Genomic DNA, 26,047 nt, shown 5'->3' with positions numbered 1-26,047 from the left:
AGGTGCTGAACAGGAAGAACCGATCCACCAGGGGGAGCACTAATGAGTTATTAAAGAGTGTGCAGAGACGGCAAGAAGATGCTCGTAGAAGGTGGAAGGCGAGCTTTAGCAGAACAGGGATATAAAACCTCTGGAGACGATGGTGCAAATAAATCAAGAAAATGATGGACAACCCTGACCATAATTTTTCCGAGACTCAAATTTGTTGTGACAGATAAATGATCAAAACTATGAACAATGACTGTGAGCAAAAAGAATCTCGTGTAGCTGTTATCCTTATTCTTTTTTTTTTATTAGCTCTGTCCTCCGCTTAGCTTCAGTTCGGTCATTTCTTATATGTAAGGTTATGTTTAATTATTCTTTGTGTTTAGGTACAGTTAGATGCTCTCTGTCGCCCCCTGGTGCCACTCTCTACCCTCACACCTGCTACTCATTAGCTAATTAGCTCCGGTCGTTAGCTAATGCCTTTAACCTCCTAGTATTTATTCAGCTCTCCTGCTTTCATTCCTCCTGGTTCAACCCCGTCATGTTCCTTCATGTACCCTGGTCCTTTTTGTGTTCTTCTGGCTGTTTTGTAAGTGACATCGTTTTTCATAAATATCGCCATTTACTCGACGCCTCTGCCTTTGGTTCACTGTCTTCAATTGTCAACAAATCATGTCCTGACGATTTAAATAAATAAATTTTAATCATACAATGACCAAATTAAACGCGTGACATCTGCACCCCTGTGCAGCTGTAATGATTAAAAGCAGGTGGCATCTCGTTTATTCTCCGTGGCAGCAGCTCTAATTACCCTGCGACCAATTAATGTCCACCAGCCGTTTAAAATAATCACCGCTCCCTCGCTGAGCGGAAAAGTTAATTTGACAAATTACGGTTCTTGACTGACACAATCTTCTGTTTATTCCAGGGAACTATTACCTGGTTTGAAAAGACGTATTTGTTTTCCTCAGAGGAAGGAAACATCGGGGAAACTAAACATTTCCCCGATGTTTAGTTTCGGGGAAAAAAAATATTCTAAGGAAATCTATCAAGAGTCTGCACTGTCAGGGAAAAATTAAGTAGCTGAATTAATCTTTTGTTGTTAAAATGTTTGACTTTTTTATTATCTGTTCTTCCACAGTAATTTTAACTGCTTACCGTACTGACATAAAAATTGACACCCTTTGATGAAAAAATTTGCCCTCATTTCTACTGTTAAAAAAGAAGCAAAATGATATTTTCCCCGTTTTATCCTGACAGGACTGCAAAAGTTAATGTGCACTTCTTAGTAAGACGCTTTACTTGATGTAGATTCTCTGACAATTTTTGGCTGCTTGGACTTAGCAACATGTATGGAACAAAATTGGTGTCAATAAAAGCAAACAAAACTTCTGAACAGGAAGGATAAACCAAATTAACTGCTGGGTAAAAGGAACAAGTCACCCCAAAACACATGACTGCATTCAATAATTTTATGTTATTGAACTGATTACATTCCTCATGACTTTGCCGTTCGTGGTTGTTTGTCCTGTGTGTATTTGTGCTGCCTGACGACCTGCCTGGGGTGTACACCGCCTCTCGCCATATAAAATACTTTATTAACCCCAGAGGAAAAATTAAAGGTTGTAACTCATGTTATCCAATTTTCTTCTAAGTGTTGTAGATGCTGATGGTTAGAAAGCAGCTGCTGTAGCCGTCTGTTTTACAGCAGATCTGATTAAAGAGACCGTTTCTGTGTCACGCAGAGGATGCTCAGGGTTGACCATAACTTTACTGGTTTATGAAGAATCCTTGTCACAATAATGTCCAAATGTTCCAGAGCCAGTCTTATCATGTTTTTCTTTTTTAGCCTTTTTGAGGCTAACTAATGACTGCTAGCTACCAGCATGCAGCCCCTCATGGACAATGGATGGAAAGATGGTATACAAGACTGTTTGTTCCCAACTGAGCCAAGCATGCTTTAGCTGCAAGTCGGAAAACCAGTGCTAATTGTTGTTGTGCTGATTCTTAGTGGCTTTACAAAGAAATAATGTATTCCTCTCAATTTAATGAGCTCAAACATTAGAGAATGTTCAGAAATAAGGTTTGTACAGCACTGTCTCTGTCACTTTAATTTAACAAGTCAAAAACTGTCAGTCGTTAATAGTCTGAGTCATCGCTTCAGTGGACGTTCTCGTATTTTGAACGCAGAGTGAATAGAAAGTCTCAGAAAAAGCTTGTATATTTAAGGCATTTAAAGGTCCAGCATGTAGAATTTGGATTGCTCTACTGAAATAAAAGGCACATTTCCCCAAAATGGTAAATAATGTGTACGTGCCCCTTTTAAGATTTATTATGGAGTAAATTGGAGGGGGGGTGGGGGGAAGGGGAATGCAAAGAGTTTCTGTAAATGAATGGAAGATTTATAATCTACTGTGCACTAATCTTTGAACACCTTATCATACACCAGTTAAACCATCAGTCGAACTGGTTTGGTGAGTTTTACTATTTTTCAATAAAATATTGGTAGAATGTACCAATATCCTACTAATATTCTAGTAGAATATTGTATACATATTGGAAACACACAGGTACCAATATATAAGAAAAACAGACAAAAGCTTCTCCATCACTGCAATAATAGAAAAGTAACATTTTCACATCCACTCAGAATTCGTTGGTCTAACCTGTGAAAGAACAGCCATGCAGTTCTCTCCTTGTAATTATTTCAGTTAGGAAAAGTTACTGACAAGATGATAGTCTTCATTCTGTTCTAGCAATATTCTGGGAACTGTAACCTCACAGAAACCATTTTCTTTTAAGCTTTCTTGAACTAATCAGACCTTTTCTTGGTGGTAAATGTAGAATCCATATTTTAAGAGGAAACAACATTTTTGACATGCATAGTATTTTCTTTTACTTGTCCGTTTAAATCAGACTAAACTTGTGTGCTTGTGTTATGTCTCTCAATTTGTACATACAATTTCTATAGACAGGCTTTGCAAGAATGTTGTTCTGACTCGGGTTTATCTAGGATAAAGAAGACCAGATGCAGTTTGGACTCCACTGTAAAATAAGATGAAAACAGCTCCTTGGTTTAGAGCAAATCTGAAAGCTGCAACAAAGCAGCTACAGCTTAATGCACTTCCTTACAGTGTGTACAACACTGGGGAGCCTCCCACTCTCCACTGACTGGTAATGCCAATGCAATTGAAAGTTCATCCTGGGTGCCACTGCCTAAACTTTTTTATTTCTCTTTATTTTAGCCCTGTGCTGCCCCTCTGGCCCATGCAGCTCTGGGTGGTGAGTCATATCCTCCATTTCAAAAGCTATCACTGATTGAAACAGTCATATTTTTTCACTTTTAAGTGAGTTTCAAGAAATGGTTTCTGACTTTTATGAGTGAAATTACAAGCAACTTTAATGCTTTGTTCTGTAAATCATATTAAATCTGAAGTATGAACAAAAACTATTTCTGAAGCCCCTGTTTTTCTACTGCAAATACTTCTGTATGCTTATAGGAGATGGATGCAGGATGCTACCAACATCTGCCCCATCATCATTTACAATGATCTTCCAGTCTATTATATACAGAATTAGCTGAAAACATACTCTAAAAGGAATGCAAGTAAGAACTATAATTCCCCCTTTTTTACCAAGAAATGCATGTCACCATAGCGATGTCCATAACAGATCAATTTATTGTTAACAATCACTGTTTTGGTATAGCGCACTTCAGCGAATGGAGTAAAGAAAACACAGATTAAAAGAAGGTCTAGCTAACAATAGCAACAAAAAAGAGAAATAAATAGAAAATAATCTGATTAATGTCTAATAATTCCATGTTCATATGAATACATAACATCTACAGTATAAGTTAATAAATCGAAGCTACTGTATAAATACATCACCAGCATGCACAATATTGTTTTTTTTTATGGAGAATATTGGAGCGGTTATTATCTCACACTGAAGAGACAGTATAGTAGGCAAGTGCATTTTCTTGACCAAGAAGAAACCGAAAACAAAGTTTAATCCACAAACCTCAAATCTGCTCGTACAGCTTCCGCTTTAACAATGCGTGTGTGCTCTGCTCACAAATTAGTTCGTTATTTAGGTCTGTGGTTCAGGATGCGACTTTTCAGAGATCCCGTCGATTCGTAGAAAAGACGGCGTTACCTGCAGACAGACATTTCAGTCAGTGTTCTTTCGATTTGCTCATCTGGATCAAATCGTTTCCCCACAAACACAAGGAGCCAATCGAAAGATGTTACAGTAATGACAATACTGACAATAAGAGTTAGGTGTCCAAAAACAGGTCATTTATTTAAGAAAGCACATCAGCACATGAGAGGGACAAGCTGCACTACGTTTTTTTTTTTTTTTTTTTTACTGTATGAGTTTGCAGTTTTAGTTACAGTATGACTGACCATGTGACTGAGCTGGACACATACCTGACACAAAGCAAACAAACAAAAACCTTTTTTTTCTACGTTTTCAACTGCAGAAATAACCTGCTTTTTCACTCAACCACCGTCGAAGCGGCGCAACTAAAGATGTCGGTACATTTTCTTTGAAGTTACGCCACAAACTCTAACATCCCTAACGAGGCCACGTTCCTCCCCAGAACCCGTCGGCTCTCTCATTCGCTATCGCTCGCCGTCTCTCTCTCACTAAGCAAGGCCATGACATTCAAGGTTTGCGCCGTTTCTTTTTTTTTTTTAGTTTTCTTGCTGCTCAAGCATCAAGGAGTGAATTTCTGAATGCTCCTCCCTCTCGCTCGAATACATTAAGACAGCTCCGCTTCATTTGCATGATTAGATCAGTCTCTGGCGGTTGTGAGTATGATGGTTATTCACACCGTGATGGACGACGAACCTCTTTGACCTAAGTCGGTATTCTAGCAAATGCTGCAGAGGCTGTTGTGGAAGGAGTTTCATTCTTGGGTGTTTTTCTCTCTCTCTCTTTTTTTTTTTTTTAAGTAATCATAGCATATTTCTCAAACTAAACACGTTTTCCCTCCTTCTACGATCTTTTCGCTTTTAATTGTGGAAAAATAAAGAACAGCAGCCACGTCGGTACCGTTGGCTAAAACGGTAGCCGATGTTCCCCCACCCTCCCATCTTTTTTCTTTTTGTTTTGTTTTTTGTTGGTTTTTTTCTTGTTTAAATTAAGAACTTTTTAACAATTACTATTTTTGTCATCATTTTGTGAGCGCACGTGTTGTGTTGATTTGGCAGAATGAGGTTTTGGACTCTTTAGTTGTTGCCCTCGCCTCCCTCATCGTCCTGCTGGTCGCTCGTCCACAGCGTCAAGTTGTCTCGAAGCAGCTGCATGATGAGAGTGGAGTCTTTGTAGGAGTCCTCGTTGAGGGTGTCCAGCTCGGCGATGGCGTCGTCGAAGGCGGTCTTGGCCAGGTGGCACGCCTGCTCGGGGGCGTTCTGGATCTCGTAGTAGAAGACGGAGTAGTTGAGGGCCAGGCCCAGGCGGATGGGGTGGGTGGGCTGCATGTGCTCCTTGCTGATCTCGTGGGCCTCGCTGTAGGACTTCTCGGAGGACTCCACCACCGCGGCCCTCTTCTCGCCCGTGGCGACCTCGGCCAGGTAGCGGTAGTAGTCGCCCTTCATCTTCAGGTAGAAGACTTTGCTCTCGTGCTGCGTCTCGTTGCAGTTCTTGATCAGGAAGTTGTCGAGGAGGTTGAGCACGTCCTGGCAGACCGTCTCCAGCTCCTTCTCGATCTTTTCCCGGTAGGCCCGCACCATCTCGATCTTCTTCTCGTTGCCGTCTGCCGACGTCTTCTGCTCGATGCTGGAGATGACGCGCCAGGACGAGCGTCTCGCCCCGACCACGTTCTTGTAGGCCACGGACAGGAGGTTCCTCTCCTCGTTGGAGAGCGGCTCGTTCAGCTCTGTGACCTGCAAGGAAAAACATGTAGACGTTAACCTTTGAGTAATGTGACAAAATATCTGTAATGCAGCTGAAACAATAATTGTGATGAATCAGTTATTGAGGTAATTGATAATTGCAGTGTACGGACTAAAAAAAAACATTTGCTGAAAAAAAAAATTCAGAGTAATAATTAAGCCAAAATTGTACAAAATATATATTTTACACCTTTGTCTGATATGTTTTACCCAATTCACTAAAGGAATTCTGTTACTGCATTTTAGGCAAAAAAACAAAATAGGAATGAAGCCTTTTTTATACAATATTTGAAACCGATTAAAACATGCATGCAAATAAGGAATTAAGTGGATACGTGAAAATCTGTAAAATGTGCCGAATTTTTTTTTATGAGATTAATCAATTACTAAAACAATCAGTTATAATCTCTCTATATAAAAGCTAGTTCTACAGTTAAGTGATTCAAATTCCTGTAGGTCTTTATTTTTTACTTATTCTCACATATTTATGTGCTTTGATTTCAACCATTTGCTGTCTATTTCAAAGAAGAGTGTCCACGTGTTGCCACCACCATCTTTAATTGTAGGGATGCATGGTGTGTTCAGGGCGAGGTGGGATTGTTAAATCTACCAAACAATATTTTGTATGCCAGGTAAAAAAAAGACTGAGCTCTTCTTTACACAAACTTCAACAGGTTTAAATCAAAGGCAACCAGAATTTTTCCTCAGTTTTCCCTGAAGACGTTTTGACACCTAGCGGTGAGTGAAAGTCCACTTGCCTTTGATTTAAACTTGTTGCAGGAGACATGACTTAGACGGCTGAGAATATACATGGGTCTCATCTTTCCACATGCTTGCTGAGTCACCTTACATTGTTTTAATGGCAAACTACTAATGAGACTTTCTTTTAACAATGGTGTGTGATTATTAGAGTTTATGACTATGAATGGGTTGAACGGTACCTTGTTTGTTTCAAATTTGAGATATTGTTTTAGAGCAGATGTTTGCATGTATGGTTTTTAGTTGTAAGAAAAAAATATATATTTTGCCCTTCCACATCACAATTATGAACTACATTGTTTTGGCCAAATTATTCTCATGACAACAATCTCTGCATCTGACATCATCCTTTATGGAAACACATGATTGGCTATTTGCTGCTGGGGTTTTTGACCGGCTTGTATTCGGCTAGAGGATTTAATCCTTTTTACCCACTTGAGGACGTACAGCAGAGGCATCATTGTAGACCCTTTATGAGCATAAAGTGTGTTGTTTCTTCCCGTTTTAGTCACATGGTACTTCTCCTCACAATGCTTTCACTGGAAGGTAAACTGTTCACAATGTAGAATTGTAAATGGTTATGTATAAAAAGTGAAGGAGCTCAGATTTATTCCAAGCAGAGGTGAAAAAAATCGATTATCTCATTAGTTGTAAAAAGTTGATTGATAGATGAGGTGGTTTAAACTTCCTGCTTCTCTCTCTACTCTTTAGTCCTGCTCTGCATCCATGGACCCTCCTCTTCAACTTCTACGGGATACGGGTTCACAGTTCAGGTGTTATCTGAGCTTTTGATATTCTAATCAGCTGCTCCCAGCTGTAAAAACAACACCTAATTACCATAGTTATGCAACCGTCTGAAAGTAAAAAATAACTAAGAGCAAAAAAATCCTTACAGATGTACAGTATCCATAGCCAGTGGGAATAATTGTTCCAGTGTCTCAATCATAAAAGAACCAATCAGAACCAACAAAACAGCTACTCCAAAGTGATGTCACCACGAGTGGTTCAACATTAGAAAATGATCAATTTAATATTTCGTACTATTTCAACAAAAAAGGAGGACTAACCCACACACATGGTTTGTCTTGGGGTTTAGAAATCCTCATGCAGTGTCCTGAACACATGGTGGCGCTGTAGCGTCTTTCTAGAAGATGACTGTGAACAACTTGAAGCGGCGGTGACATTTTATGGGCACGAGTCCCTTAGGAAGCAGGAGCATAATTTGTCTTGAAAGACTCACAGCATCTGGTAATCCCTCTTCCATCAGCTACAACAGTGACTGTTGATACAAACGGATCTGACTAATCATGTCAGCTGAACAAATTCTCGGCATACAAAAGCTTTTACCTTCATCAACACCCATCAACCTCTGCTATTCTTTCGACTTTTTGATGCATAAAGAAGCTGTCAGTCTGAGTTGTGCTTAAATTGTAAGAGGGGGTGGGGTGGGGGGGGCAAAGAGCAAGCTGTGATGCAATCTAGTTTCCATGGTAACTGCAAAATCTGCTGTGTTTCTGAGAGCCTCTCTATCTCTGAAGGAGATAGTGGCCACAAGCTGCTTGCAGAGAGAGAGCAGATGATGATGATGATGAGGCGAAGGCTGCAGCATGGTGGGTGGGGATCAGTGAGAATGGTGAAACCACAAGCAACCTTTTCCACTCGGTCACTGCCTTTCCAGTCGCACAAAGGAACCGAAGAAGTCTGTCTGATTTTAGAAAGGAGCAACTTTCACTGATCGTTCCTTTTCAACAGCAAACCAAGAAAACAAAAGAACACACTTTGGAAAACAACTTGGAGGCACAGTCCACCAATAACCTAAACAAGATGTAAAAGTACATTTGTGAGGATAAAACATATCAAAGTTCTGTTTTTTACAGCAGTTTTAGAGCACAGAACCACTGTTCTAATGAAATCTATTTCTGTCTTGTTTTGTATATGAATAATATTCACCAGATGGTGAGCCCATCATTTCTGTTTGTATTATTTTTGTCGCCAACCAGCTGGTGACCAGAACAGTTTTCCAATTTAACCAACTCAACCAGTCCTCCTTACAAATTCAAAAACCCAATGAACGTTTTTTTTTAGAGAATACGATTCAAAGTTACTCCAGCGTTCAAAAGGGTGCGATGGCAGAGCACGAGTTGACGCCATTTGGATTTCGGGTTGGATTGTTCTCCCCACGCATGCCTGGGTTTTCCTGGGTTTTTCCTGGTTTCCTGTTAGGTCAGCTGGAGATTGTAAATCACGGTTAGGTGTGAGTGTAGGGTAAGCAGCTGTTCCTTCTGTTGGTTCTGTGATGGGGCCAGGTACCGTCTTGGTTGTTGCCCCACTTATCGCCTGCAGACCACGGCTGAAACGTATCCGGCTCCCTGTGACTGTAGTGTTTCAGCAAAATAAATTAATGATTTTACAACTGAACACATCTAATGGTAAATCGGTGACATGTTCTTGCTGTATTGCTAATCTTTAGTAAGTCACATACATTATCCCAATATACGTTTTATTGCTAACACTAATAGAAAAGTTTAGTAGCTTAACTTAAATCACTACAATGATGAATGAACATTTTAAACTTATCCAGTGCAACGATGGCTGAAAAAATACAAATAGAAGTGCAGCATGACTGCGTTTTTGTCGATCATAAAATCAACCGTCTTTAAACACCAATAAAAACAGTACACACCGCCGACATCCTTCTACAACAGTAATAAATATTACATTTAATTTTTTTTGCCGCAGTTGGCTGTAGTGCAGAACATTTATTCTACTTATAACTCTGTGTTGCTTGCAGATCTGAAACAGTTGCAGCTTAAATGACCTGAGAAGCAGTTCTCAAAAATTAAACACAGAAAGAAACGATGACCAGTCCACCACAGAGAAATGCAATCATAAACACATATCCTGAGGCAATTCAGAGTAGCAGATGAAGCTAACTTGCAGGAGAAAGCCAGAATAATTGGAGGGAACTAATACGTTCATGAGAAGAACTCAGAACTGAAGTTCCTTCCGACCCCTGGATGGTTTCTAACCCTGCATCATTCTGCTGTTATAAGATTCATTTTCTAATTTGAAAAAGTTAAGATTTTTGAGTTTCTGATTGCCTGGTCACTACCTTAAGCTAAAACCCACTGATTAGTCATTCTAGTTGCATCTTTACTGGTAATTCTTTTTAAATCTGCCAAAGCAAACAATCTACCATTCATTCTCCATTACAAGACCAACCGGGCTGGAGAGGAACAAACTACTTTGTAAGGGTAAAATTGTGTCAATGTATGCTAGAAGAAACTGGGTGAAATAAGTCATTTTAATGACCTTTAGAAGTTGCTCCAAAAATCTTTTACACAGCCTGCCGGACAGAGATACTCGTAAAGCTCTGGAAGGTTACATTAGTTTGTCTAAAGGCGGCTACTTCTTAAGATGTTGTAAAAATTACAACTGTTGTAAATATGCCGACCTTTGTACACAAAGTGTGAGGAAATGCAAACAGTAAGAAGGTACAAATTGCGTAACACTAAGGAGAAAGTCCTCCTCACCCCTCTTCATTTGTTCTACCTAAAACGCCTCCTCAGCACTTCTTTACCTCAACCCATCAAAATGCAGTTAGAGCCATTGATTATCTACCCTGCAGCAAATGTAACGAGCATGTTTGGGTCAGCTCTGGAGAATCAAAGGTCAGGGAAACAATGCCTGAACAACTGATCAGTACAAACATGGCTGCCTTTGTTCCAGAGGGCTGCGGGGCGAGCAGAAGGCCCCAACGGAAGCTGCGGTGCCGGGATGACAATGGAGCTCTGTTCACCCATGCAAATCATCAATCGCGCCTGCTCTGCCGTGACTCATCCCGACACTGGCCAGTCAAACTTCCAAACATCTGCATGCTAATGCAAACAAAGGCCAGGCAGGACAATCAATAGCTTCCTCTATTACAAATCTCTGCATGACCCTTAGTGCAAGCAAGCCCTGTAGTGCCTAAGTGGGGTAGCACTAAAAGCATGCCTCCTTATATTTTCATTAAATACGTTTCTCTCCGCATAATGAAGGCGTGCCACAATCCCACAGATCCCCCTTCTTTGTGTTCCATGCATTCCCTTTTTTTTTCCCCTGCTCAATTGCTTCTGCACCCTCTTCTACTCTAACCTGATGTGACAACCCTCTCTGCAAACCCCTTTTCAAGCAGCGGAGCACAAAGGCGCCAGGGACGACCTGACGTCACTGACGGCGTGAATAGGGTTAGTCGAATCAGCCACAAAGAGCTCGGTGGTAAGAACAGCGTTCTCCGGCTCCGTGTTGCTATGATACCACATGCAACGGTAGTTATTCCTGTGATTACAACTAATGTTTGAGTCAAACCATAAGACACAAAAAGGGCTTGTTCGTTAAAGGAAGGAATGCCTGAGTAGGCCTGTGGACTGGTATAGAGGAAGGCAAGATACTTGTTCCTGTTTGCTGGAGAGTGTGCATCCCTGCTACACGCTATATTCATGTCTACTTTGTTGTTTTGCATGTGTTGCTTTGAAGGGAGAAATTTGGGGTTTCAGATCATGTGTAAGATATTTTCAAAAATGTGGAGCATCTCCTTGGTGTGGTGTTTCTCTGACCATGCCATGGATTTCTGTTGGGGGCCCCTCTGCCTCCAGGAGCTGCTGAGAGAGACATGGGGATAAAGCTGGGCTCTGGTGGAGCCTCCCTCTCACCAGGGAGATCCCTATTGATCTCCCTGGTGTTAGCTCACCATATGAGGTGGTAATGTGCCCCCTCCCATGGTCCTTCTGACTTCTGGCTACCATTATATGGGCTGGTGCCTTGCATGGGTAGTAGGCCTCCATGAAGACTGGGTTCTGGAAGAAGGCGACTGTGCAAGATAAAGTTTTGGTGCTCTAGTTCTCTAGTTCAGTGTCTCTTTGACCCAGGAGTTGCTGCTCCTTGGATAACATACCTCTGTATGGAGGCTTTTGGGTTGTGCCTCATGTCTGTCTGCTGCCTTCTGCAGTCCTTTGCTGATATTAGGTGCTCACTAGTGCAGGCTTTCTACTGTTCTCACCCTTCTAAACGACTTTGCACCTCCAGGTAGCAAATTCACACGCATACACCCACTTAACACAAACACACCTCTACACATACGTTCAGCTCTGAATGTTTGAAAGGTGCCGAAGATGACAAAAACAAGAATGTGGTTCATTTTGTTAAAAGGAAATTATTTGTTTCTAATCCACAAGCTTGATCAATATGAGGGATTGCTGCAAATTCAGTGCCTCTATCCAAATGGCTGGGCTTCCTTGGATAAGAAATTTTCACCATTTGACAAAATAGATAAAAGTTGAACTGATATATTTTGTAAGTGCCTTGAGATTAAATTATTTTTAATTGTTCTTTGTACATGAACTGAATTAACTGAACTGTCAGGCCAAGATGCACTTCAGTTTCCATGGTATTAAGAGAAAATACAGACAAAAAAGGTACAGAATTTATGCCTTGGTGAAGAAAAGATATCAACTGGGATATTTATAGTTACTACTCATGTGATTGGTTTGGGTAGGTGTGTCAGGGAAAAGCCTGAGGATGCCACAATTATTTCCACTGCGTCTCTTGGTGATTGAGTTTGTGTACGAGAAAAGACAAAAAAAATAGAGAAATTAAGCAGCTGCTAAACCGCTGCTTATGGAAGTTGGGACGTTAGATCTAGTCAAATAAACTTGATGATGGTGTGTATGTAGGTGGAAACAGTGGGTGTTTTTATAGTACTTTGTGACTCACCAATGAGTCAAAACTAATCCCTTAGCCACTCTGAAACTTCCTGAGACGAAACTGGCTGTTTTTTATAACCAGACTGAGACTTCGGAGTTGTTCTGTGTTATAAGGAGGAACTCCAAGTCTGACACATCCATCCCTCAGACTGAAGGATGGAATCAGAAAAAGATGTTCGCTGATGGAATTACTGCATATGAGATGAAATGAAATTGTGAAAAGTGCAAAAAAAAAAAAAAAACAAGCTTCTTATCACGGGTCCATAAATAACAGCCATGGCTGGTAGCAAAAGCAATCAGAGCCCAAATGAGACTTCTGAGTTACACGTCACCAGTGCAGAGAGATTATAGGCCCTTTATACTGAGAAAATGAAGGCAGGCAAAGCTGTGAAAGAAAAGGAATCTCCCATTTAATATTTATTTCATGTTTTGGTTTTTATAGTTTTCATATTGTGATCATGTATGCATGACAACAGGGTCATGGAAATGTTAACTACACCGTCTTCATTCACTGGAAAAACGTTGTTGCAGCATGTTGGATATTTCCTGAACGCCGACATGCTTTTATTAACTTGAACAACGTTCTTTGTAAGAATTAGGGGGGGGGAATAATTTATAGAAGTTGTATTTTAATTAAAAGACATTAAATTGACAAATAATTTGATTTCTGACAATAGATTCTTACTTTTGTCAGACTTTAAATGAAGGTATATTGATATATCCATTGTTCCTTCATTCAATAAAGCAAATAGAAAAATATGATTGAAAATGGCATCAGCCAACAGCATGCTGTAAGTTTATACCTGTAAGTTTAATTACATTCAGAGCCTCGGAACACATGCTTAAAGTATAAAAGGGCAAAATATTGCAATTCTTTCATTTCATGTTCTAAATTAGAACCTCCATTAAAGAACCTGAAGAACATTCGTTTCTATTTTTATGTTGTAGTTCTGAGTAGGAAAGAAAATATTTGGTGTCAGCTGGAAAAAAATCTGATCGCTGCATCTGTAATGCTTTTTAATTCTGCATAAAATGTATATTTTTATTGCATTAGATGCATCAAAACTGAAACTTTTCTTTTGTTTTCTGTTAAAACAAGCAAAACGCCAAGTTCTTTGACATAGTTTGAATAGGTAAAAAAAATAAGACAAATGTTTTGGTGAATAAATGTAGACGGTGTGATTTCTTCATTTTCTGATGGACTTAGAACTAGTACCGCTGCAGTAATCATGTTCACTTGTGGTCAAGCTTTGCTCTGTTTGTTGGATAAAACAGTTTGTTTTTCCTTAGAAATGGAAACAGATTCAGAACCCTAAAAAAAAAATAAAAAAACTCGATTTGGTATCAACATAATCTGTGCTTTTCTCAAAATATTTTGTTTTTAAAATTATGCTCTGTTGAATTTAAATGGCTACCATTTTTTTATAATTAAGAGTGAAAATAAAATGCCACAGGTCACGACCCCCAGTTCTCTGTGAGCTGATGTCATCTCCTACTGTATGGATCAGACTGTAATGCTGAACAATGCTGAACATTCACACCCGCTTGCTCTGAAGGACGTATTTTTAGCACCCGCTACATATGTGTTGACTTGGGAAGATCAGTCACATCTGCTGCAGAGATATATTTATAAATGCTGACAGTATGATTTTATACGTGGCAGCAAATTAAAGCATCAATAAAACATATATTTGTCCTTGATTTACGGCCTTAATATGCCTGACTGTGCACAAATCTATTGGTGTATTTATCTAAAACCTAATCAACACACTGAGCTCATCTTACATTAAATATCCATTTATATAATGTATGCAGCTCAATAAATCTTCTAATGCACCAGAAAAAAGAATTTACTTCTATAGAAGAATGCCTGCAGCTCATTAGGTATGATGGAAGTCCTGGCTATCTGGGACATGCATTTTCTTAGACAAAGCTCTGCAACACGGCGTGTGTGTGAGAGAGAGGAGCAGCGCGAGCATAAATGCAAACTAATGGAGTCAGCACATTAAAACGGCGTTCAAGCACTGTTGGTTAAACACTGGATGGACGCTGGGATCGGGCTGGTAATTGTCAGATAAACAGAATCTTATCACCAGGAGCTGCCTAAATGTAAAGTATGTTTTTATGCTAGATTTGGCTACTTGTGATGAATGCAACGACTGATCAATAACAGGGAACTGATAAGAGCCTTTAAATGAACAGAGGGGGCCACATGATGCAATCACAGGGACACGCTTTTAGCACAACTTGAGGAAAACAATCCTTTAAAACTCTGCTCTGACAAGCTTATGTTGTCGTTGCATGAAAGGGCTGCTGCTCTTTGCCCATGTGGGTTGTATGATGTAATGGCTTTCTTAGACATGTGTACTGTAATACTGGAAGCTCTTTATATGAATTAACTGTCAAATGGACTCAGCAAGGCTGCATTGAAATGGAGAGGGGATTTTATCGCATTTGCAGAAACGGAGCTGCACCGATCAATAAATCAGAGCCAATTTTTCAGTGATCAATAACTCGTACTCTTTAAAGCTTAGTAATGATAATAATAATATTGGATTTTAGTTCTAGAATAAATTAAAATCTGTAAAAATTGGAGTTGTAAGTATGACCTGAAACAGAAAATGAAATTTGTACCAGTCAGGATAACCTGATCCCCACATCACTACAATGCAACTGTAACAAACAGCAGCACCTAAAAAACAGCCAGATATGCTGAAATATCGGAAATATACTACATGTTGTCACTATACCGATTATATTATAGTGTTTAATCATGTCACTGATGCATCTCGGGGCCTAATTCTTTTATAATTTGTGTGATACAGTGATGTTTTGAGTGTTAAAACCAAATCTCATTAGTGGAAAGTGGAATTTAAAGGGAGTTTCTGTCAAAAGCTTAAAATTAGTTATTACCTTGTTGCTTTAGCTAACTTATTGTGCTAGCAGATAGCTCAAGAAGACCCAAGACAAAGTGAGATATACTGAGAATAATATTCATGACAACAGTTTTAATGTTTGTAAAATAGTGTTAGACCTTTTAGACGTTGAACTGTTGTAAGATGGTCGTGATTTACTTTGGTCCTAGTCGCTCACACTTGTCGTTAGCATTAGCCTCCTGGAGCAGAACAGCTAATCTGTCTGAATCAGAGCTCAGATTTGAGAGTCACGCCAATGTTGCACATATTCTGGTTGCTAGCATTTGCTAAATGTTACACTGCTAAATGCTAGCAGCAAAGTAGGCCCACATGGGAAAGGTTTTTTTTTCTGAAACAGAACATTTTTAAACCATTTGTGCCCCGTGTCAGTGAACTAAGACAGCTAAAACGCCCTTTTTTATTAAATCGCTGACATATTAGCTTGACCACTAACCTGACATACAACCCCATATGTACAAAACATATTTGTCTAGTAGTTTTGCACAGAAAAGAAGCGCAGCTTCATAGTCGTTCCACACAAACGATTCCGTTTGCATTTTGTCGTTTGGCATATCTGTTGTCTTGTTGCGCAACACGTGGAGACTTTAGGCTTATACTCCATGCTAACCTTCACTTACATGTGGCTGGAGGGGGAATAACATTTTGTTCTCTGTGGTAAAAACATTTCTAGAACGGGATCTGTGTGGACGAGATAGGTTTTGAAACCGACAACTAGTTTTAGCCATACGGCGACATTGTAGTTTTCTCAGTTTTACACACTCAGTTTATATCTAATTGTAATTCCAGACTCATGGACTTTATCGTTTTATTTCAAACTGGGAAAAAGTAACTTTTTGGTACAAACAGAATGCACTATTTTACTAAAAAAATATTATCTACTGTATGCAAGACATTAAACTCTTATAACCTTTTAACATAACTTTACTTTGCTATCCCTTTAAGGGTACCTTCTGAATTTTTAGCTTTTAACTTTATGAAACTGACTGCTGCATGTTATAATAAATAACAGCCCTCAAAACCCAATAATGTTGGCTAGAACAATTACCAATGCAGGAAAATATCTCGGATCTAATTCACCCAGATCTTGTAAAGCCAGTGGTTAAAGTCCAGCACTGACATCAGCCCATCCTCACCCATTTTAGTAGGGCTTGGTCCTAATCCCTCGTACTTCAGAGAGCACAGAGGGTGCAGCATGTTCCACCAACCTGGTTATTTGGTTCCTTTGCCACCGAGGCTTTTTGCCATGGCTGCAGTGGCAAGGGATTCCCTTCAAGTGATGGGCGAGGCAGGAGACACGCCCCGTTGCTCTGCGCTGCAGAGAGACTGGCTGGGTGAGGGGCAGCTCTGGCCCTCTGACTCGGCATAAATGGGAAGGGGTGGAGCCGCCGGTCCTTTAAGCAACATGGACTTCAGCTCATGTCTGACTTCTGGAAGCCTCAGCTGATATTTGTTCATTCTTTGCTCTAAATCGGTCTTGTTTTGCAAATTAGTCTCTCTCATTGTGTAAAGGTGAGAAGGGTCCCCATCTCTAGATACTCCAACATGATGCACACTAACTACAGATAAAGCTGGGGATCCCGCAGAACTCTATTGTGACTATTACTTTTTTTTTTAAAAAAGAGCTTTGGCACAGAGTTTCCTATTTTTTTGTGCACTCCCATGTGAACTCAGTGCTGGGGGTGTGGGACGGGTGAGCAGCAGCCTTTGTGCAGCTGGGATAAAAAGCTGCATGTGAAATGGTGCACTGGCGGGCCTGTGCTGCTGCATCCTGGCAGATGCTGCGGCACGCCTCTGTGTGGGAACCTGCTGGAGGAGGAGGACGAGGAGGAGGAGGTCCGGGACGCAGGGATGCGGCTGCCGCAAAGCATCCTTTAAAAAAAAAAAAAAACAGCGTTTATGATAGGTGGTGGAGAGGAAGGACAAGGGGGGTGGGGGAGGGCTGCACTGAGATAAATCTGGCGAAAAAGGCGTCGGTCCACCGACACCCACGTCTGACAGGTTCCTATGTGTTCTGCGCAAATCGATTGCGAACAACCTTCAGCCTGCATTGCCCTTTTCCCCCTACGCGCAAAATGCGCAGCGGCAACGAGTGCCCGGGCCCCGTCCAGCTAAGACAACGGTGGCTTTTCTAGCTAAATGGACAGCTCATTATGTCGCGTGGAAACCGGAACACGACCATCAGCGAATCCTACGATGTCACATCATCGCATAATCATGGTACCACCTATAGCTCGCCCTCTCCTGCAACAGTATGCGCATCTTTCGATGGGATCCTTTTGATTCCCTTTCTGTGCAATGACAAATATCTTTATATAGATTAGGACAGACACCGATCGGATCACATCACTGCCTCAGTGTGAGCTTTTTTCCTCCTTCAGTGCGCTTAAATCACACCAGCCTGGCCGTGTGTGTGTGTGTGTGTGTGTGTGTGTGTGTGTGAGAAGGATCCTGTTGGAAAAGGCACCGCCCCAAGATCAAACAGTCCGCATTCAGACAGCCACAATCCAACGCAGCTCAGCGCCAACAAAAAGCCGCAGATTTACACAAAATCACTGATTTTAATCTCATTATAGCGGATCAGATCACTGATATGCAGAGAGAGAGAGAGAGAGGGTGGGGTGGAGGTGGAGGGGGTGGGGGAGAGAACAGGGACGGGCCTTTATAGCCCCGTTCAATATGATGTGTTCCCAGATCTGATTTTAGCTGTGATTTACCGCTCTCTGCGGCAAGTCTTCCTCATAAATGTGCTCTTCGATCATAAGTTTCATACACCAATTTTGATTGGCTGATCCGGTAAGGTGAACGCGTGCCAGACCGGAGCGCGGTGGGCTGCGTTCCCCGCGAGCTCGGTCAGCCGCCCCGCGGCTTTGAGACGTTTCCCACTCACACACACCCAGGCTCGGACGTGTCCGGTAATTACCGCACCAAATGGGACTGAAAGAAGAAAGGTCATTACGGCTGAGGGCTACTTACCGACTTCATGGCAGCTGCCATATCATCATACCTCTCCGCCTGCTCGGCCAGCCTGGCTTTCTGCACCAATTGCTCGCGGTCTACCATTTTAGAGGCCGGTTTTGGTGCTGCCCGCTGCGTGTTTTGTCGTAGCTGAGAGCTGTAATGTGGATGTCTGAACGCAGTGTTACGGTGCCGGGTGCTGTCGCCGCAGCTGCTGCCTGCTGTCTGTGTGCCTGCCGACGGGACACCCCTCCCCCTACACGAGCACTTTCCCTGGCTTGTGTCACCACCCAAAAAGGCGTGTCCACACGGAGTGATGTAACGACCCAGGCAGCTGAACCCGAAGGAACGGGGTACAGACCTCCACAGAGGCGCTTCACACCAACCAATATGCACAGGTTTTATTGTTATAGGAAAGCAAAGCCTGGTTTTGTCTAATGAACGCCCCTGTTGCGATATGAAGAAGAATATGAATAGTTTACAGCCGTACTCGTTGTTAAATAAATGAATAAATAAAATTTGACTGGATTTCTTAAAGATGCTAACTACCCAAAGCCCCTAAAACCCTCATAAAAGATTGGGAATTAAATTTAACTCTGGTAGGAATAATGACGTCAGTCCCATTTTAAAGGGATCCCTTTAAAATGGGACTGACGTCATTATTCCTACCAGAGTTAGTTCCGATTTTTTTTTTTTTTGACCAAGAGCTGCGGTATGTAACTTTTATTAAACTGTTTTTGTTGTTGTTGTTGTTGTTTTACATATTTGTTAAAACTGTCACCATGTCGTGACAGTTTAATATAAGACAGGTAATCTGTGAAAAGACTGATATTCCTCACCTTCTACCTGGGCTTTTATTACCATGTGGGTGGGGGAAAGGCACCTGACCAGAAACAACAAATCAGAGCCAGGAGGAAGGTCTTACTGCTGTCAATCATCCTCATGTACTCACAGCAATGTGCAAATGGCTGAGAAACGACTTTTACAGGAAAAAAAATCTTACCCTCCATCATTGGTGCCCATGCTAACTCACCTGAGCATTCACAGAGTAGCAGAGAGCAAGGAGGGGCGACCCCTGCTGCCACCCTGGGCAAGCCCCTCAATCAGTTTCCCCCAACCAATCAGAAGCTACTACAGGGAAGTCATTTCTTTTAGGGTGACAAGTTTTACAGGCAAATAAAATCTTCTTAAAGTACTTTTTAAAAAGGTTTAGTACAGGACAAATGTCTTGTAAATCAACTATGTTTTGCTCCGTTTAAAGTTATAGTATGTTCGAACCACAAACATCCAACGACGCTCAGACGTAAGCTAAAAAATAAAAAACAATTAACCCTCCAGAACCTCAAAGAAAAAAAATTATCAAGAACCTGAATGCCTCGCTCTCTTTATGTTGTGGCTCTAAACTGATTTACAGAACTCCTAGAAAAATCTAATTATTTTTGATTGTTTGAAAAACAATAGTGCGTGATTTAGTTTATTGTTTGAGAAGATAAATAAAATACTTGTCACATTAATTTTTGCCTTTACTGAAGAGGAAAAGTGGCTCACTAGTGCATTCAGCTTGATTATTTTAGCCCTCATGGCAGTCAGTTTGGGCTGTATAGAAATGCATGCCACACTTTGTAGATTTATGGTCTTAAAAAAAATAGGAAAATTACAGAATAATTTTCCTTCAACTTCACAATTATGCATCACTTTACATTAGTCTGAATTTTTTTTTTTTTACCTGACAAAATCTAAAAATGTTCAAATTATATAAATACTTTTGCAAGGCTTTAGCTACCAGAAGTTGTACAGGACGTTGACGGGAAACTGATTTGTACAGATACAAAGTGTCCAAGCCTAAAAAAACTGTTTCAAGCTGGAGCCATCCACGTGATTTGTACTCATGGCAGCCATAATGCGTTTAGAGGTAATGGGTCCTTCTACTTCAGAATCAGGTTCTGAAGTAGAAGGACCTGATTCTGGCAATTCTGACATGGAAATCTGAAATTGTAAACGCAGTTGGGAATGCACCTCGACGTATTGCAGTTTCACATTTATGACTTCAGAAGCTCTTTTTAGGTTTGGGGCGTTTTTCAGCTTCAAACTTAGAAATTCCAACTTCTGGGTAAAAACTACACAGACTATTAAAACACAGCAGTTAGACAGTGTAAGTGTCTGAATATGTTATAGCACAGCGTTATTACATCCCAGTTGTTGTAAACTGGGAACCAAGCTGACTGGTAAAGTTCTGCTAATGTGACTCTTGACACAGTTCTTGTCCTGGCTTGAGATTACAGTACAGACTTTACTGCAACGTATATTACGCTTCATTTTAAACTTTGAAGCTCACTGCGGTTTTCTAAAATACAGCAGATGCATTTTTTTTTTGCAGCTTGTGAAGCAGGCACTTCTATAAAATATTAATGATCAATTGTTACAAAAAATTTTACAGTTACTTTTGGGTGCACATAAAATATCCAGTTCACTTTACAGCGTTAAGTGTGGTTAAAACACACCACACTCACCGACAACTACAGCAGATAAAAGTAAAATCTGAAGATTTCAGCCTAAGATTTAGGTGAAATAAAATGTCTTTATTGTTTAAACTTTTCCACATTTTCCATGGATTTTTATGTGAAAGACCAGCATAGTTTGAGTGCAAAAAAATAGACATGCTTTAAAAACTATATATATTTTTCACAAAAGTCTACAAGGAGTGACAAGTGCACTGATGCCCTTAAATCAAAGTTCAACTGTTTGCCCTTAGAAGTCTCCTAGTTATTATGTAGTGTGTGTGATTTAATCTCAGTATAAATCCAGATGTTTTGTGAAGGGCTCAAAGGTTTGTTGGAGAACATTAGTGGAAAAAAACCGGCATCAAGGAACAGAGCAGAGAGGACGGGAAGGAGGAAGTTTAACACAGGGTTAGGTTATAGATAAACATCCTAAACTTTGAAGACCTCAAGTAACCATTCAATCAATAATCTAATTGATGATCAAATTACTGATACATGTGCAAATTTACCAAAAATGTCCGTCATACAGACCAGGCAGGCCAGACAAGCAGAACGTGGATCAGAGAAGTAAAGGAGAGGAGCTGCAGAGATCCACAGGTTCAGCTTAGCAGCCTTTAGCAACTGGCAAGAAGACAGCCATTGTGAAGAGAAAACTATTCAATTTTTTACAAGAACACAAGAAACTTGTTGTGTGGTGACGATGGCAGCATCATACTCTGAGATTTGTCCCCAGCGTGGACGAACCTTTGGACAACCACCCGTCATTGTCCGTTTACTTCTACTTTTTGTTGTTCCAACACCTGAAATGCTAATAAAATAACAGAAGGTTGTGGTTGTAACCTGATAATACAACCAAAGACGGTCTTCAACTGATTTGCTGGCAGAAGAACAGTCCTACTAGCAAACCACTGTAAAGTACAACTGGATAGATGGGAGTCCCTGTTCTCTGTCCATTTGATCAACAATGAACATGTGTGACGGGTGTTTGAAAGATTGACAAATAGACCAAATATACATACCAAAAAATAAGAACATTTATTTTTGTTTTATATATCTATATATCTATATATAGATATATAAATGATTAATAGTTACATTTATTTATGAGGGTGTGCGGAACACAAAGATTGCATATATACTTCATAAATTCACAAGACAAAGCGTTTTGTATTTTTCTGGTTTATAGCATACAGTACCAAGTCTTTCATTTGTACTTTTATCATACATTTGTCATATCTCTATTCTTCCTTCAATGTCTTCAACAGACTTATGGACTTACTTGAATACTTGGATCATATATAGTAAATATTAGCACAAAAAACAGTTAAAAGCTTTGCTGAAATGTGTACATTTAGCTTCATATCATATATTTATAAAGTGCTTAATATTTATAACTTTACTGTGTATATTATATTATTGCATGGTGTACTCCTTCGACGACGTGAAGGTTGGTATTTACATAATGTGTACAAGTCCAAGCAGAGCTGGAGATGGGAGCGAGGTCACGCTGCGATCATGACAGGGAGCAGGTCACACCGGCGTCCTCGGAGTGATTGCAGTTGTGCACGTTCCAAGATATATGGGAGCACTGCTGCAGGGAGGCCTCCGTGCCGCTGCACTTCAGATTGTCCAGAAGGATCGTTCCTGTGCCAGGTCCAAAGTGAGCCTCGCCCCATGCGTGCGTGGCTTCTCCGCAGCCCACCAAGCGACACACGACCCGGGCGTCGGGAAGGTCCCAGGCGTCGTCGCACACCGTTCCCCACGTCGAGTTTAGGTACAACTCCACTCGACCCTCGCACCGGTGCTGGCCGTCCACCAGCCTCAGAGCTCCTACGGTTCGATATAGACGATTCAGATTCGCCGCCGAAGCTGTAATCCATGCTAGTTTGAGGTACCTGAAGATGTACCTACCTTCTGCAGGCTTCGTGGTTGCTGGTGTTTGTTCCGTCACCCGGAAGTCTCGTGCGATTGGGATTAAAAACAAGGGGTCCAACTGTGGGGGAGCTGAAGAGAAAAGCAGAGAATGATTCTCTCACCTAGTGGACGTACACAGGAAATATCAAGTCACACATGCATTAGCAAGACGCTCTCCTCTAATTACTGCACAGATCAATAATGGAAAACTGTTTGCCTCTTGGGTTGCCTTTAACATTATGATGCAAAGATCCACTTGGATGAAGTAATTCCTCTGAAAAAAGATGTTTCTGTAATGAGTTTGATGCATGTATCCATTCAATTTGCTAGCTGAGAGAAGAGCCAGATTAAACGGCTGACTCTTTAAAAAACAAAAACAGATTTTGTTTCAAATCGCATCAAATTTCTTTATATGGCACACAAAGTGCTGCACACAAAAACAACAAAAAGTAATCCCAATGTATTTAATATAAAACCAGGTGTGGTGTCTGCACATTCTCAAAAAGTTTTTTATTTGTGTGTCCAAAATGAATGCCTTAAATTTTAAGGCGTAAAACGTCAAATTAATTTAAAAACTGTAAGTTGACCTTAAATATGTCAATTGCAGATCTCAATTTTTTGTCATTATAGGACTATTTAATGTACTTTTGTTTTCCCCTCCTGGCAGGTTTTTGTCAGGCAAATGTCTGAGTCGCATCTTCATTGTTTTCTGTGACTCCAGACGACATCTAGCTAGCTAGCTTTGTTTTTATCTCCATCATGGTTCACAGTTTTTACTATGCTTGATTGCAATACAGCACGTTTCCCAAACCGTCCCCTATATTTATAGTTTTTTCGGTCTTAAATTTAATTCAAGATGGCATTACCTTAAGAAATCTTAAATTTGACCTGCTGAAACCCGTAGATACCTTGCCAGGGATTGTTTAGCATGTTAAGAGCCTGTGTGCTTCTGATTTTTCTGTAAAGCAGCTATGTTTGGCCTGCAGACAGTCAGTGAGGCTGATTCACCTTGACTCGTTCACTTTATTTTTTATTTTTAATGCTTTCTGTGCCATCTCCTCCTCAGAGAACTACAGTCATGCAGCACAGGGGGACAGCTCAGCAAGGCGGGCAGAAATGATTGTGTAGATGGGGAAATATGCACTTTCAGTGGAAATTATCAGCTTTGGTGCTAATTTCACAACGAAGACAAAAAAAGTCTCCAGATTTACCGTAACGTGATAGAAATCCCAAGAATGATGAGGTCTTACGTGCACAGATGACGCCAGCATCCTCGTGATGACCACAGTTGTGTTGACCCCAGCCCAGGTGGAAGCACTGGGACAGGTCGGATTCTGTGCCGGTGCACTCCACGTTGTCCAGCAGGATGGGGCCTGAACCGTAGCCGAAGAAGGCCTGGGTCTTGGCTGCGATGGCCGGACCACATCCGAGTGCTCTGCACACCACGTTGGCGTTGGGCATGTCCCAGTCATCGTCACACACCGTCCCCCAGATGGTTTTGTAGAGGACTTCCACGCGACCCTGGCAGCTGCTGTTGCCGTTCATCACACGGACGGTCGGTTTGCCTGGAGGCGGACAGACGGACAGACAGACGGGTGTGAGAACAGATCTGCGTAATTTTGGGAAAGTACTCACACCTGGGTCAGAGTTCAGAAAGGGCTTACTGGGGCAGCTACGCAGGGCTCCAATCTTTGGGTGGCTCCACAAATTTTTACATTTTTTTTCTTAAATGCATGTTTTGCACACATTGTACTTTACAGAAGCATCATATGCCCATGTCTGGTGAGCTGTAATGATAATTTGTGATTTTTATGCCTATAAACAAATAATAATAGTAATGTGAAAATAATAAAGTTATAAATCTTTTGGGGGCCCAAAACAGTTACTGGCCAAGTGACATATTAAGCCTACCAGGGGAGCAACTACATACTTTCTGAGGTGTAAGCGAACATGTCATCGGCACCCCAATGACATAAACTTGTACAATTCATCTTTAATTAAAGTATCTATAATAATAAATGTACATATATGTGAATAAATTGCTGCCTCCAGGGAAATTAAAATGAATGAAACAAAAAACAGGGCAATATTTCATCATTTAACATATCAGTGAGCCAAAGAGCCACTTCTGTTGGTCTGAGTCTAGAACAGCCTGTGGGCTGCAGGTCTGAGGCTTTTTGTTAGCAAGTTTTCTATCATTTCTATCATTCTTATAGGAAACCAGCTCATTTCATCTCCATATCCATCTTGGGTAAATTACAAGCAACTGTAGCATAATGATAAAATGATCAATAATGATGTAATGTGAGATAGATAGATAGATAGATAGATAGATAGATAGAGTTATATCTATATGTAGAGAGAGAGATTGATAGATATATAGATGTCTTTATATAGAGAGATACATTTAGATAAAGATATCTATATATATATAATTTTCGATAGATGTAAATCTATATCTAAATTTATCTATAAAGCTATCTATACTGTGTGTGTATATATATATATATATGTTTTCGTTAGTGATTAGGGCACCAAAACAAGTTCTAACCCATGGGCCCACATCCTTGTAAATCTGGCCCTGATCCACACCCTTCAATTTTTCAACAATCGTCATTTACACTCTTAAACTTTTTAACAAGTCAGATTAGATGAAGAACATCTGCAAAGAGCAGTTTTCTTGTCTTTCCCCAGATTCCTTCTTTGACATTGGTCTGGATTTTGACTGGGACATTCTATTAGATGAATGTACTCCATCCCTCTCCCCATCAACTTTGTCCAGTTTCTCTCTTTCTGTCCTCCTGTCCTCACAGCGTGATGCAGCCACTACCATGTCGTACAGTGACATCACCCTCAAAACATTTGTAAACCACCTATCATTTTCCTTCCAGTTCACAATTATGTACTACTATATGATGTTGTATCATAGGCTATAGATCCAATAAAATGACCTGCAGGTTTTACAATACAAACTTATGATGTGAATAATATTCACATCATAAGATGTGAATATTATTCCTAGACAATGAACATAAAATGGAAAACTACCTTTGGTTTGGGTAGTCGTGGTTACAGTTGTTGTAGTTGTTGTAGGCTTCGTAGTTGAAATTCTCTCTGTGACTGAAGGAAAGAAAGGAAAAAAAACTTATTCAGGATCAGTATATTCATTCTTTTATTTTTCTCTGCTTTACGTTTTTGTTTTTTGCTTACTAATGATCCTAATCCAGTGAAACTACTCTGAAGTTTTAACGGTTGGAAGATAGCAGCTGGCTTAACTCGCTTACAAACTTATTCTATATTTCATATTTAGTTTAAATAATGGTTAATAATCATTAGTCTGAATTGAAACA

General features: G+C 40.5%; 2 protein-coding genes and 1 long non-coding RNA gene across 3 annotated transcripts in view; 1 reads left to right on the top strand and 2 right to left on the bottom strand.

Moving 5' to 3' along the window:
- Nucleotides 1–119: 119 nt before the first annotated feature.
- LOC103142065 (uncharacterized) lies at nucleotides 120–4,424 on the top strand. Its single transcript, XR_001662843.1, has 2 exons — nucleotides 120–574; nucleotides 3,231–4,424. It is a non-coding gene; the product is annotated as an uncharacterized LOC103142065 (long non-coding RNA).
- ywhag1 (3-monooxygenase/tryptophan 5-monooxygenase activation protein, gamma polypeptide 1) lies at nucleotides 4,349–18,552 on the bottom strand. Its single transcript, XM_007557925.2, has 2 exons — nucleotides 18,301–18,552; nucleotides 4,349–5,879 (listed from the first exon to the last, which is right to left on the bottom strand). Exons 1-2 carry the CDS (start codon nucleotides 18,385–18,387, stop codon nucleotides 5,223–5,225), a joined length of 744 nt encoding a protein of 247 aa, XP_007557987.1. The 5' UTR covers nucleotides 18,388–18,552; the 3' UTR covers nucleotides 4,349–5,222.
- Nucleotides 18,553–21,856: 3,304 nt separating this feature from the next.
- LOC103142129 (scavenger receptor cysteine-rich domain-containing group B protein) overlaps nucleotides 21,857–26,047 on the bottom strand; it is a gene marked incomplete at its 5' end in the record, with an annotated part of 6,136 nt that continues 1,945 nt past the window's right edge. Inside the window, 4 exons of the mRNA XM_016674285.1 lie at nucleotides 21,857–22,613; nucleotides 22,695–22,787; nucleotides 23,948–24,262; nucleotides 25,746–25,817. Coding sequence (XP_016529771.1) covers nucleotides 22,297–22,613; nucleotides 22,695–22,787; nucleotides 23,948–24,262; nucleotides 25,746–25,817 — 797 coding nt within the window. The remainder of the gene's footprint in view (nucleotides 22,614–22,694; nucleotides 22,788–23,947; nucleotides 24,263–25,745; nucleotides 25,818–26,047) is intronic.

The sequence above is a fragment of the Poecilia formosa genome, unplaced genomic scaffold (assembly GCF_000485575.1).
Source record: "Poecilia formosa unplaced genomic scaffold, Poecilia_formosa-5.1.2 Scaffold93, whole genome shotgun sequence".
Classification (NCBI taxonomy): Eukaryota; Metazoa; Chordata; class Actinopteri; order Cyprinodontiformes; family Poeciliidae; genus Poecilia; species Poecilia formosa.
Note: the sequence above shows the minus strand (reverse complement) of the source record. Positions and strands in the feature narration are given on the sequence as shown.